Source organism: Oncorhynchus gorbuscha, unplaced genomic scaffold, assembly GCF_021184085.1.
Source record: "Oncorhynchus gorbuscha isolate QuinsamMale2020 ecotype Even-year unplaced genomic scaffold, OgorEven_v1.0 Un_scaffold_4398, whole genome shotgun sequence".
Classification (NCBI taxonomy): Eukaryota; Metazoa; Chordata; class Actinopteri; order Salmoniformes; family Salmonidae; genus Oncorhynchus; species Oncorhynchus gorbuscha.
In genome coordinates, this window is record NW_025745286.1 from 1 (window position 1) to 12,777 (window position 12,777).

The 12,777-nt window shown below is 46.7% G+C and overlaps 1 protein-coding gene across 2 annotated transcripts in view; it reads right to left on the reverse strand.

The window, feature by feature from the left end:
* Positions 1-267: 267 nt before the first annotated feature.
* LOC124018230 (E3 ubiquitin-protein ligase HERC2-like) overlaps positions 268-12,777 on the reverse strand; it is a 34,654-nt gene continuing 22,144 nt past the window's right edge. For both annotated transcript variants that reach the window (XM_046333491.1, XM_046333490.1), the window contains exons 10-13: positions 12,236-12,430; positions 10,550-10,662; positions 7,017-7,207; positions 268-583 (exon numbers count right to left, since the gene is read on the reverse strand). In XM_046333491.1, the coding sequence (XP_046189447.1) occupies positions 448-583; positions 7,017-7,207; positions 10,550-10,662; positions 12,236-12,430 (635 nt within the window). In that variant the 3' untranslated portion in view covers positions 268-447. The remainder of the gene's footprint in view (positions 584-7,016; positions 7,208-10,549; positions 10,663-12,235; positions 12,431-12,777) is intronic.

Sequence of the window (12,777 nt, forward strand, 5' to 3'; positions counted from 1 at the left end):
ACACTGAAAAAGATAGAGAGACAGAGAGCGCGAGAGAGAGAGACAGAGAGACAGACACTGAAAGAGAGACACTGAAAAAGATAGAGAGACAGAGAGCGCGAGAGAGAGAGACAGAGAGACAGACACTGAAAGAGAGACACTGAAAAAGATAGAGAGACAGAGAGCAGAGAGAGAGACAGAGAGACAGACACTGAGAGAGACAGAGAGACAGACACTGAAAGAGAGACACTGAAAAAGATAGAGAGACAGAGAGCGCGAGAGAGAGAGACAGAGAGACAGACACTGAAAGAGATAGAGAGACAGAGAGCGAGACAACATGACAGAGTTCCATATAGCCTTCAATGAAGCCAAATAGTATTCTAGATGCTATTAATGCCTGTGGAATACAAGCGGATCAGAATGTTGCACAATAAAACTGTGGGATCATTCAACAGTATCTACCCCGCTTCACTGTAAACTAGTTCTGTTTGTACTTACCATTGTCTCTAGCTCATATCCTGTGAAGAGGGAGAGCAGAGGGACAGGTACGACCCGAGCCATCCCTTCCCTCACAGCTGACACCTGCTCATCAAACTCATGGAGCCTGGGGGAGACAGACAGGGACACGTGGTAAAACCAGGATGAATATAGAGAACAGAAATCCCTACAGTTACATTCCGCAATATTATACTGAACAAAAATATAAAAAGCAAAGTGTTGGTCCCATGTTTCATGAGCTGTCATAGAAAGTCCCTGAAAAGTTCCATACTCAACAAAAACCTTATTTCTCTCAAATTTTGTGCACAGATTTTTATCCATCCGCCTGACAGGTGTGGCATATCAAGAAGCTGATTAAAGAGAATGATCATTACACAGGTGCACCTTGTGCTGGGGACAATAAAAGGCCACTCTAGAATGTGCAGTTTTGTCACATAACACAAGGCCACAGATGTCTCAAGTTTTGAGGAGCGTACACTTGGTATGCTGACTGTAGGAATGTCCACCAGAGCTGTTGTCAGAGCATTGAATGTTCATTTCTCTACCATAAGCCACATCCAATGTTGTTTTAGAGAATGTGGAAGTCCAACCTGCCTCACAACCGCAGACCACGTGTAACCACGCCAACCCAGGACCTCCACATCCGGCTTCTTCACCTGTGGGATTGTCAGACCAGCCACCGAACAGCTGATGAAACTGTGGGTTCGCACAACCAAAGATTTCCTGAACAAACTTGTCAGAACCCGTCTCAGGAAAGCTCATCTGCGTGCTTGTCATCCTCACTAGAGTCTTGATCTGACTGCAGTTCTGCGTCGTAACCGACTTCATGCTCACCTTCGATGGCCACTGTCATGCTGGAGAAGTGTGCTCTTCACGGATGAATCCTGGTTTCAACTGTCCCGGGCAGATAGCAGACACCGTGTGCAGTTTGCTAATGTCAACGTTGTGAACAGAGCCCCATGGTGGGGTTATGGTATGGTGTTTACTGATGTCAACGTTGTGAACAGAGGGCCCCATGGTGGGGGGGTTATGGTATGGTGTTTACTGATGTCAACGTTGTGAACAGAGAGCCCCCATGGTGGGGGTTATGGTATGGTGTTTACTGATGTCAACGTTGTGAACAGAGAGCCCCATGGTGGGGGTTATGGTATGGTGTTTACTGATGTCAACGTTGTGAACAGAGAGCCCCCATGGTGGGGTTATAGTATGGGCAGGCATAAGCTACGGACAATGAACACAATTGCATTTTATCGACGGCAATTTGAATGCACAGAGATATCGTGACGAGATCCTGGGGCCCATTGTTGTGCCATTCATCCTCCTCCATCACCTCATGTTTCAGCAGGATAATGCACAGCCCCATGTCGCAAGGATCTGAACACAATTCCTGGAAGCTGAGAATGTCTCTGTTCTTCCATGGCCTACCCTTACCATACATGTCACCCATTGAGCATGTTTGGGATGCTCTGGATCGACCTGCACGACAGCGTATTCCAGTTTCCCATCAATATCCAGCACTTTGTACTTCGTACAGCCATTGAAGAGGAGTGGGACGACATTCCACAAGCCACAATCAACAGCCTGATCAACTCTATGTGAAGGAGATGTATCTGCTGCATGATGTGAATGCTGGTCAGATACTGATTGGTGTAACTCTGTGTTGTAACTCTGTGTTGTCTGTTCACACTGCTATGCTTTATTCTGTTCACTGGTTTTCTGATCCACCGCCTCATCTTTGTTTTTATCTGGATTCCCAGTCATGTGACATCATCCATAGATTAGGGCCTAATGAATGTATTCCCAGTCATGTGATTAGGACCTAATGAATGTATTCCCAGTCATGTGACATCCATAGATTAGGACATAATGAATGCATTCCCAGTCATTTGACCTCCATAGATTAGGACCTAATGAATGTATTCCCAGTCATGTGACCTCCATAGATTAGGACCTAATGAATGTATTCCCAGTCATGTGATTAGGACCTAATGAATGTATTCCCAGTCATGTGACCTCCATAGATTAGGACATAATGAATGCATTCCCAGTCATTTGACCTCCATAGATTAGGACCTAATGAATGTATTCCCAGTCATGTGACCTCCATAGATTAGGACCTAATGAATGTATTCCCAGTCATTTGACCTCCATAGATTAGGACCTAATGAATGTATTCCCAGTCATGTGACCTCCATAGATTAGGACCTAATGAATGTATTCCCAGTCATTTGACCTCCATAGATTAGGACCTAATGAATGTATTCCCAGTCATGTGACCTCCATAGATTAGGACCTAATGAATGTATTATTCCCAGTCATGTGACCTCCATAGATTAGGACCTAATGAATGTATTCCCAGTCATGTGACCTCCATAGATTAGGACCTAATGAATGTATTTCATTTGACTGATTTCCTTCTATGAACTGAGTCAGTAAAACCTGAGATTGTTGCATGTTGCGTTTCTATTTTGGTTCAGTGTAGTTTTGGACGATTATTTTGATACGTGATTCCAGGTATTAATTTGTTTTAAAAAATATTCATATCAGTATCGGCACCTAAGTGATATATTGTGAGGTCCCTGGTAATTCTCAGTCCTACTTGAAGAGACACACAAACACACAACACTCTGGAGGACAGACTACAACACACACTCTGGAGGACAGACTACACACACACTCTGGAGGACAGACTACAACACACACTCTGGAGGACAGACTACAACACACACTCTGGAGGACAGACTACACACACACTCTGGAGGACAGACTACACACACACTCTGGAGGACAGACTACACACACACTCTGGAGGACAGACTACAACACACACTCTGGAGGACAGACTACAACACACACTCTGGAGGACAGACTACACACACTCTGGAGGACAGACTACACACACTCTGGAGGACAGACTACACACACACTCTGGAGGACAGACTACACACTCTGGAGGACAGACTACACACTCTGGAGGACAGACTACAAAACACACTCTGGAGGACAGACTACAACACACACTCTGGAGGACAGACTACAACACACACTCTGGAGGACAGACTACAACACACACTCTGGAGGACAGACTACAACACACACTCTGGAGGACAAACTACAACACACACTCTGGAGGACAGACTACAACACACACTCTGGAGGACAGACTACACACACACTCTGGAGGACAGACTACACACACACTCTGGAGGACAGACTACACACACACTCTGGAGGACAGACTACACACACACTCTGGAGGACAGACTACACACACACTCTGGAGGACAGACTACACACACACTCTGGAGGACAGACTACAACACACTCTGGAGGACAGACTACAACACACTCTGGAGGACAGACTACAACACACTCTGGAGGACAGACTACAACACACTCTGGAGGACAGACTACAACACACTCTGGAGGACAGACTACAACACACTCTGGAGGACAGACTACAACACACTCTGGAGGACAGACTACAACACACTCTGGAGGACAGACTACAACACACTCTGGTAATCAGTAGCACCCAGTTTAGAGGGAACACTGGTGATCGGTAGGAACACTGGTGATCAGTAGCACCCAGTTTAGAGGGAACATTGGTGATCAGTAGCACCCAGTTTAGAGGGAACACTGGTGATCAGTAGCACCCAGTTTAGAGGGAACACTGGTGATCAGTAGCACCCAGTTTAGAGGGAACACTGGTGATCAGTAGCACCCAGTTTAGAGGGAACACTGGTGATCAGTAGCACCCAGTTTAGAGGGAACACTGGTGATCAGTAGCACCCAGTTTAGAGGGAACACTGGTGATCAGTAGCACCCAGTTTAGAGGGAACACTGGTGATCAGTAGCACCCAGTTTAGAGGGAACACTGGTGATCGGTAGGAACACTGGTGATCAGTAGCACCCAGTTTAGAGGGAACACTGGTGATCGGTAGGACCCAGTTTAGAGGGAACACTGGTGATCAGTAGCACCCAGTTTAGAGGAAACACTGGTGATCAGTAGCACCCAGTTTAGAGGAAACACTGGTGATCAGTAGCACCCAGTTTAGAGGGAACACTGGTGATCAGTAGCACCCAGTTTAGAGGGAACACTGGTGATCAGTAGCACCCAGTTTAGAGGGAACACTGGTGATCAGTAGCACCCAGTTTAGAGGTAACACTGGTGATCAGTAGCACCCAGTTTAGAGGGAACACTGGTGATCAGTAGCACCCAGTTTAGAGGGAACACTGGTGATCGGTAGGAACACTGGTGATCAGTAGCACCCAGTTTAGAGGGAACACTGGTGATCGGTAGGACCCAGTTTAGAGGGAACACTGGTGATCAGTAGCACCCAGTTTAGAGGAAACACTGGTGATCAGTAGCACCCAGTTTAGAGGAAACACTGGTGATCAGTAGCACCCAGTTTAGAGGGAACACTGGTGATCAGTAGCACCCAGTTTAGAGGGAACACTGGTGATCAGTAGCACCCAGTTTAGAGGGAACACTGGTGATCAGTAGCACCCAGTTTAGAGGGAACACTGGTGATCAGTAGCACCCAGTTTAGAGGGAACACTGGTGATCGGTAGAACACTGGTGATCAGTAGCACCCAGTTTAGAGGGAACACTGGTGATCGGTAGGACCCAGTTTAGAGGGAACACTGGTGATCAGTAGCACCCAGTTTAGAGGAAACACTGGTGATCAGTAGCACCCAGTTTAGAGGAAACACTGGTGATCAGTAGCACCCAGTTTAGAGGGAACACTGGTGATCAGTAGCACCCAGTTTAGAGGGAACACTGGTGATCAGTAGCACCCAGTTTAGAGGGAACACTGGTGATCGGTAGGAACACTGGTGATCAGTAGCACCCAGTTTAGAGGGAACATTGGTGATCAGTAGCACCCAGTTTAGAGGGAACACTGGTGATCAGTAGCACCCAGTTTAGAGGGAACACTGGTGATCAGTAGCACCCAGTTTAGAGGGAACACTGGTGACCAGTAGCACCCAGTTTAGAGGGAACACTGGTGATCAGTAGCACCCAGTTTAGAGGGAACACTGGTGATCAGTAGCACCCAGTTTAGAGGGAACACTGGTGATCGGTAGGAACACTGGTGATCAGTAGCACCCAGTTTAGAGGGAACACTGGTGATCAGTAGGAACACTGGTGATCAGTAGGAACACTGGTGATCAGTAGGAACACTGGTGATCAGTAGCACCCAGTTTAGAGGGAACACTGGTGATCGGTAGGAACACTGGTGATCAGTAGCACCCAGTTTAGAGGGAACACTGGTGATCGGTAGGAACACTGGTGATCAGTAGCATCCAGTTTAGAGGGAACACTGGTGATCGGTAGGAACACTGGTGATCAGTAGGAACACTGGTGATCAGTAGCACCCAGTTTAGAGGGAACATTGGTGATGAGTAGCACCAGTTTAGAGGGAACATTGGTGATCGGTAGCAACCAGTTTAGAGGGGAACATTGGTGATCGTTAGGACCCAGTTTAGAGGGAACATTGGTGATCGGTAGCACCCAGTTTACAGGGAACATTGGTGATCGGTAGCACCCAGTTTAGAGGAACATTGGTGATCGGTAGCACCCAGTTTAGAGGGAACATTGGTGATCGGTAGCACCCAGTTTAGAGGAACGCTGGTGATCAGTAGCACCCAGTTTAGAGGGAACGCTGGTGATCAGTAGCACCCAGTTTAGAGGGGAACGCTGGTGATCAGTAGCACCGAAGTTTAGAGGGAACGCTGGTGATCAGTAGCACCCAGTTTAGAGGGAACGCTGGTGATCAGTAGCACCCAGTTTAGAGGGAACGCTGGTGATCAGTAGCACCCAGTTTAGAGGGAACGCTGGTGATCAGTAGCACCCAGTTTAGAGGGAACGCTGGTGATCAGTAGCACCCAGTTTAGAGGCAACGCTGGTGATCAGTAGCACCCAGTTTAGAGGGAACGCTGGTGATCAGTAGCACCCAGTTTAGAGGGAACGCTGGTGATCAGTAGGAACACTGGTGATCGGTAGCACCCAGTTTAGAGGGAACGCTGGTGATCGGTAGCACCCAGTTTAGAGGGAACACTGGTGATCAGTAGCACCCAGTTTAGAGGGAATATTGGTGATCAGTAGCACCCAGTTTAGAGGGAACACTGGTGATCAGTAGCACCCAGTTTAGAGGGAACGCTGGTGATCAGTAGGAACACTGGTGATCGGTAGCACCCAGTTTAGAGGGAACGCTGGTGATCGGTAGCACCCAGTTTAGAGGGAACGCTGGTGATCGGTAGCACCCAGTTTAGAGGGAACGCTGGTGATCGGTAGCACCCAGTTTAGAGGGAACGCTGGTGATCAGTAGCACCCACTTTAGAGGGAACGCTGGTGATCAGTAGCACCCACTTTAGAGGGAACGCTGGTGATCGGTAGGACCCAGTTTAGAGGGAACACTGGTGATCAGTAGGAACACTGGTGATCAGTAGGAACACTGGTGATCAGTAGGAACACTGGTGATCGGTAGCACCCAGTTTAGAGGGAACACTGGTGATATATATGTAGTTGTTTTCACCTGTAGTTGATGGCGAGGCGGACATACTCGGCCCTGTTCTCCAGGGTGATGTGGGAGTATTTAGAGCTGAGCTGGATATCCTGTCCGCTGGCGTTAGGGACTGTGAAGGGGAGAGTCATGCCCTCAAACTCCTCAGCCGTGGCCTCGTTGTCTCTGATGTACATCAGGCCAGGTATAAAGTCTTTATCCACCTGAAGAGGAAGAGAACAGCACTCCATTCAAATACAAGTGTAGAAATGACACGAGAAAAGACCAGTGGCCTTGCCTATAGTTGTATGTGTTTTCCATCTAAATGTGTGTTTTCACTTGACTGTCCATCTCTACAGTCTACGAGACCTTGAACGGGAATCTCATGGGAGTTGGCTCTTAGGAGAGGAATGCATTTTTGACATTGTTTTAAGTGAAAGTCATAACTCACATTTTGCATGCGAGCCCTCTCTGATTACTATCAGAGTGGATACACAGTATGACTGGGTGAGTGACGCTCTCTGGCTGTATTCTGGCGCTGGGTAAATTCCTGTGTAACCTTCAGTAAAGCTTTGGGGGCTAACCCGCGTGACAACAGAGGCTTTTGTGAGGAAACAGCCTCTTCCTGTATCACGGTCAGGCTGAACACGTTCCAGAATCTCATGATTACAGCGTGGACGCAGGAGAGATGCACACGGTACCACAGTAAACACTAGTCTCTCACACACAGTCTCACACTACAGTAGAAGGTACATGTAGTCAACACTATAACCCAGCCTGTTAACTACAGTAGTAGTAGTCAACACTATAACCCAGCCTGTTAACTACAGTAGTAGTAGTCAACACTATAACCCAGCCTGTTAACTACAGTAGTAGTAGTCAACACTATAACCCAGCCTGTTAACTACAGTAGAAGGTATATGTAGTCAACACTATAACCCAGCCTGTTAACTACAGTAGTAGTAGTCAACACTATAACCCAGCCTGTTAACTACAGTAGTAGTAGTCAACACTATAACCCAGCCTGTTAACTACAGTAGTAGTAGTCAACACTATAACCCAGCCTGTTAACTACAGTAGAAGGTATATGTAGTCAACACTATAACCCAGCCTGTTAACTACAGTAGAAGGTACATGTAGTCAACACTATAACCCAGCCTGTTAACTACAGTAGAAGGTACATGTAGTCAACACTATAACCCAGCCTGTTAACTACAGTAGAAGGTACATGTAGTCAACACTATAACCCAGCCTGTTAACTACAGTAGAAGGTACATGTAGTCAACACTATAACCCAGCCTGTTAACTACAGTAGTAGTAGTCAACACTATAACCCAGCCTGTTAACTACAGTAGTAGTAGTCAACACTATAACCCAGCCTGTTAACTACAGTAGAAGGTACATGTAGTCAACACTATAACCCAGCCTGTAGAAGGTACATGTAGTCAACACTATAACCCAGCCTGTAGAAGGTACATGTAGTCAACACTATAACCCAGCCTGTAGAAGGTACATGTAGTCAACACTATAACCCAGCCTGTTAACTACAGTAGAAGGTATATGTAGTCAACACTATAACCCAGCCTGTTAACTACAGTAGAAGGTACATGTAGTCAACACTATAACCCAGCCTGTTAACTACAGTAGAAGGTATATGTAGTCAACACTATAACCCAGCCTGTTAACTACAGTAGAAGGTATATGTAGTCAACACTATAACCCAGCCTGTTAACTACAGTAGAAGGTACATGTAGTCAACACTATAACCCAGCCTGTTAACTACAGTAGAAGGTACATGTAGTCAACACTATAACCCAGCCTGTAGAAGGTACATGTAGTCAACACTATAACCCAGCCTGTTAACTACAGTAGAAGGTATATGTAGTCAACACTATAACCCAGCCTGTTAACTACAGTAGTAGTAGTCAACACTATAACCCAGCCTGTTAACTACAGTAGAAGGTACATGTAGTCAACACTATAACCCAGCCTGTTAACTACAGTAGAAGGTACATGTAGTCAACACTATAACCCAGCCTGTTAACTACAGTAGAAGGTACATGTAGTCAACACTATAACCCAGCCTGTTAACTACAGTAGAAGGTACATGTAGTCAACACTATAACCCAGCCTGTTAACTACAGTAGAAGGTACATGTAGTCAACACTATAACCCAGCCTGTTAACTACAGTAGAAGGTGCATGTAGTCAACACTATAACCCAGCCTGTTAACTACAGTAGTAGTAACACTATAACCCAGCCTGTTAACTACAGTCATGACAACACTATAACCCAGCCTGTTAATTACAGTAGAAGGTACATGTAGTCAACACTATAACCCAGCCTGTTAACTACAGTAGTAGTAGTCAACACTATAACCCAGCCTGTTAACTACAGTAGTAGTAGTCAACACTATAACCCAGCCTGTTAACTACAGTAGAAGGTACATGTAGTCAACACTATAACCCAGCCTGTTAACTACAGTAGAAGGTACATGTAGTCAACACTATAACCCAGCCTGTAGAAGGTACATGTAGTCAACACTATAACCCAGCCTGTTAACTACAGTAGAAGGTACATGTAGTCAACACTATAACCCAGCCTGTTAACTACAGTAGAAGGTACATGTAGTCAACACTATAACCCAGCCTGTTAACTACAGTAGAAGGTACATGTAGTCAACACTATAACCCAGCCTGTAGAAGGTACATGTAGTCAACACTATAACCCAGCCTGTTAACTACAGTAGAAGGTATATATAGTCAACACTATAACCCAGCCTGTTAACTACAGTAGAAGGTACATGTAGTCAACACTATAACCCAGCCTGTTAACTACAGTAGAAGGTACATGTAGTCAACACTATAACCCAGCCTGTAGAAGGTACATGTAGTCAACACTATAACCCAGCCTGTTAACTACAGTAGAAGGTACATGTAGTCAACACTATAACCCAGCATGTAGAAGGTATATGTAGTCAACACTATAACCCAGCCTGTTAACTACAGTAGAAGGTACATGTAGTCAACACTATAACCCAGCCTGTTAACTACAGTAGAAGGTACATGTAGTCAACACTATAACCCAGCCTGTTAACTACAGTAGTAGTCAACACTATAACCCAGCCTGTTAACTACAGTAGTAGTAGTCAACACTATAACCCAGCCTGTTAACTACAGTAGAAGGTACATGTAGTCAACACAGTCAGAGCACAGCACCCCTCCCACCCTCAGCACCCCTCCCTCCCAACACACACACAGCACCCCTCCCTCCCTCAGCACCCCTCCCTCCCAACACACACACACAGCACCCCTCCCTCCCAACACACACACAGCACCCCTCCCTCCCAACACACACACAGCACCCCTCCCTCCCTCCCACAGCACTCCTCCCTCCCTCCCACAGCACCCCTCCCTCCCACAGCACTCCTCCCTCCCTCCCACAGCACCCCTCCCTCCCACAGCACCCCTCCCTCCCAACACACACACACACACACTTCTAACTAAGTCCTGAACTTACTGACAGTCAACACAGACACACACGAGCAGACAGTGCAGGTTCAGTACCTCACTAAGGTCAGCGATGGTGAGGTTCATCCCAGCCAGCTGTTTCCAGACAGGTTCAGCCAGGTTGAGACTGAGAGGGGATCCGGTACGGATGGCTATTCCCAGGAGCACTCCTACAGGACAGAGATCTCCATTAGACTGGGTTAGGGTTGAGACAGAGATACAGGACAGAGATAAAGGACAGAGATAAAGGACAGAGATAAAGGACAGAGATAAAGGACAGAGATACAGGACAGAGATAAAGGACAGACATAAAGGACAGAGATAAAGGACAGAGATACAGGACAGAGATAAAGGACAGAGATAAAGGACAGAGATCTCCATTAGACTGGGTTAGGGTTGAGACAGAGATAAAGGACAGAGATCTCCATCAGACTGGGTTAGGGTTGAGACAGAGATACAGGACAGAGATCTCCATTAGACTGGGTTAGGGTTGAGACAGAGATCTCCATTAGACTGGGTTAGGGTTGAGACAGAGATACAGGACAGAGATACAGGACAGAGATACAGGACAGAGATCTCCATTAGACTGGGTTAGGGTTGAGACAGAGATACAGGACAGAGATCTCCATTAGACTGGGTTAGGGTTGAGACAGAGATACAGGACAGAGATCTCCATTAGACTGGGTTAGGGTTGAGACAGAGATCTCCATTAGACTGGGTTAGGGTTGAGACAGAGGACAGAGATCTCCATTAGACTGGGTTAGGGTTGAGACAGAGATAAAGGACAGAGATAAAGAACAGAGATACAATGGGGCAAAAAAGTATTTAGTCAGCCACCAATTGTGCAAGTTCTCCCACTTAAAAAGATGAGAGGCCTGTAATTTTCATCATAGGTACACTACAACTATGACAGACAAAATTAGATTTGTTTTCTCTCCAGAAAATCACATTGTAGGATGTTTAATTCATTTATTTGCAAATTATGGTGGAAAATAAGTATTTGGTCAATAACAAAAGTTTATCTCAAAAGTTTGTTATATACCCTTTGTTGGCAATGACAGAGGTCAAACGTTTCACATCTCTATTAGACTGGGAAAGGGTTTAGACTGAGGACGAACTGCCCGGATGGTAGTGCTGAGCCATTAACCGACATTTCAGGAGTTAAAACATACAGGAGGGTTTCTCTCCAGGAACAGGGTTGGAGTTAAAACCTACAGGAGGGTATCGCTCCAGGAACAGGGTTGGAGTGTAAACCTACAGGAGGGTCTCTCTCCAGGAACAGGGTTGGAGTTAAAACCTACAGGAGGGTCTCTCTCCAGGAACAGGGTTGGAGTTAAAAACCAACAGGAGGTTCTCTCTCCAGGAACAGGGTTGGAGTGTAAACCTACAGGAGGGTCTCTCTCCAGGAACAGGGTTGGAGTTAAAAACCTACAGGAGGGTCTCTCTCCAGGAACAGGGTTGGAGAGCCCTGTTTTAGGGCTATACTTTCCCCAGGAATCTGAACATAGTTAGGTACAGAGCTGACTTGGCTGCAGGGTCAGGGGTCAGGGAGCGGAGAGAGAGGGTACCTATCTAAGAATCTGAACATAGTTAGGTACAGAGCTGACTTGGCTGCAGGGTCAGGGGTCAGGGAGCAGAAGGAGAGGATACCTACCTAAGAATCTGAACATGTTCATATGCAGAGCTGACTTGGCTGCAGGGTTAGAGGTCAGGGGTCAGGGAGCGGAGGGGGAGGATACCTACCTAGGAATCTGAACATGTTCATATGCAGAGCTGACTTGGCTGCAGGGTTGAGCAGGAAACAGTCTCTGTTCGCTCCTGACTCGTCTCGTCCATTAGGGGTCACGATGAGGAGAGGGGTCAGACCGTTCTGGAGCTCCTCACACATCTCTGCTATGGACTCACTGTAGCCCCCGCCACAGTCATCCACAGACTCACCTAGTAGAGGACACACACACACACACAGATCTCTATTATAGACTCACTGCAGCCCCTGCCACAGTCATCCACAGAGTTGGGGCGATGTTATGACTGCATCGTCTATCGACAATGATTGATGATATGGTGACATGATGGTTCAGCCTATTTGAACTTGAACAGCGCCCGCAGTAAAGAACGGCGTCTCGGAGCAGGGCAGAGTGATGCTCCTACTTGAACAGCGCCCGCAGTAAAGAACAGCGTCTCAGAGCAGGGCAGAGTGATGCTGCTACTTGAACAGCGCCCGCAGTAAAGAACGGCGTCTCACGGAGCAGGGCAGAGTGATTCTCCTACTTGCTATAGCCTAT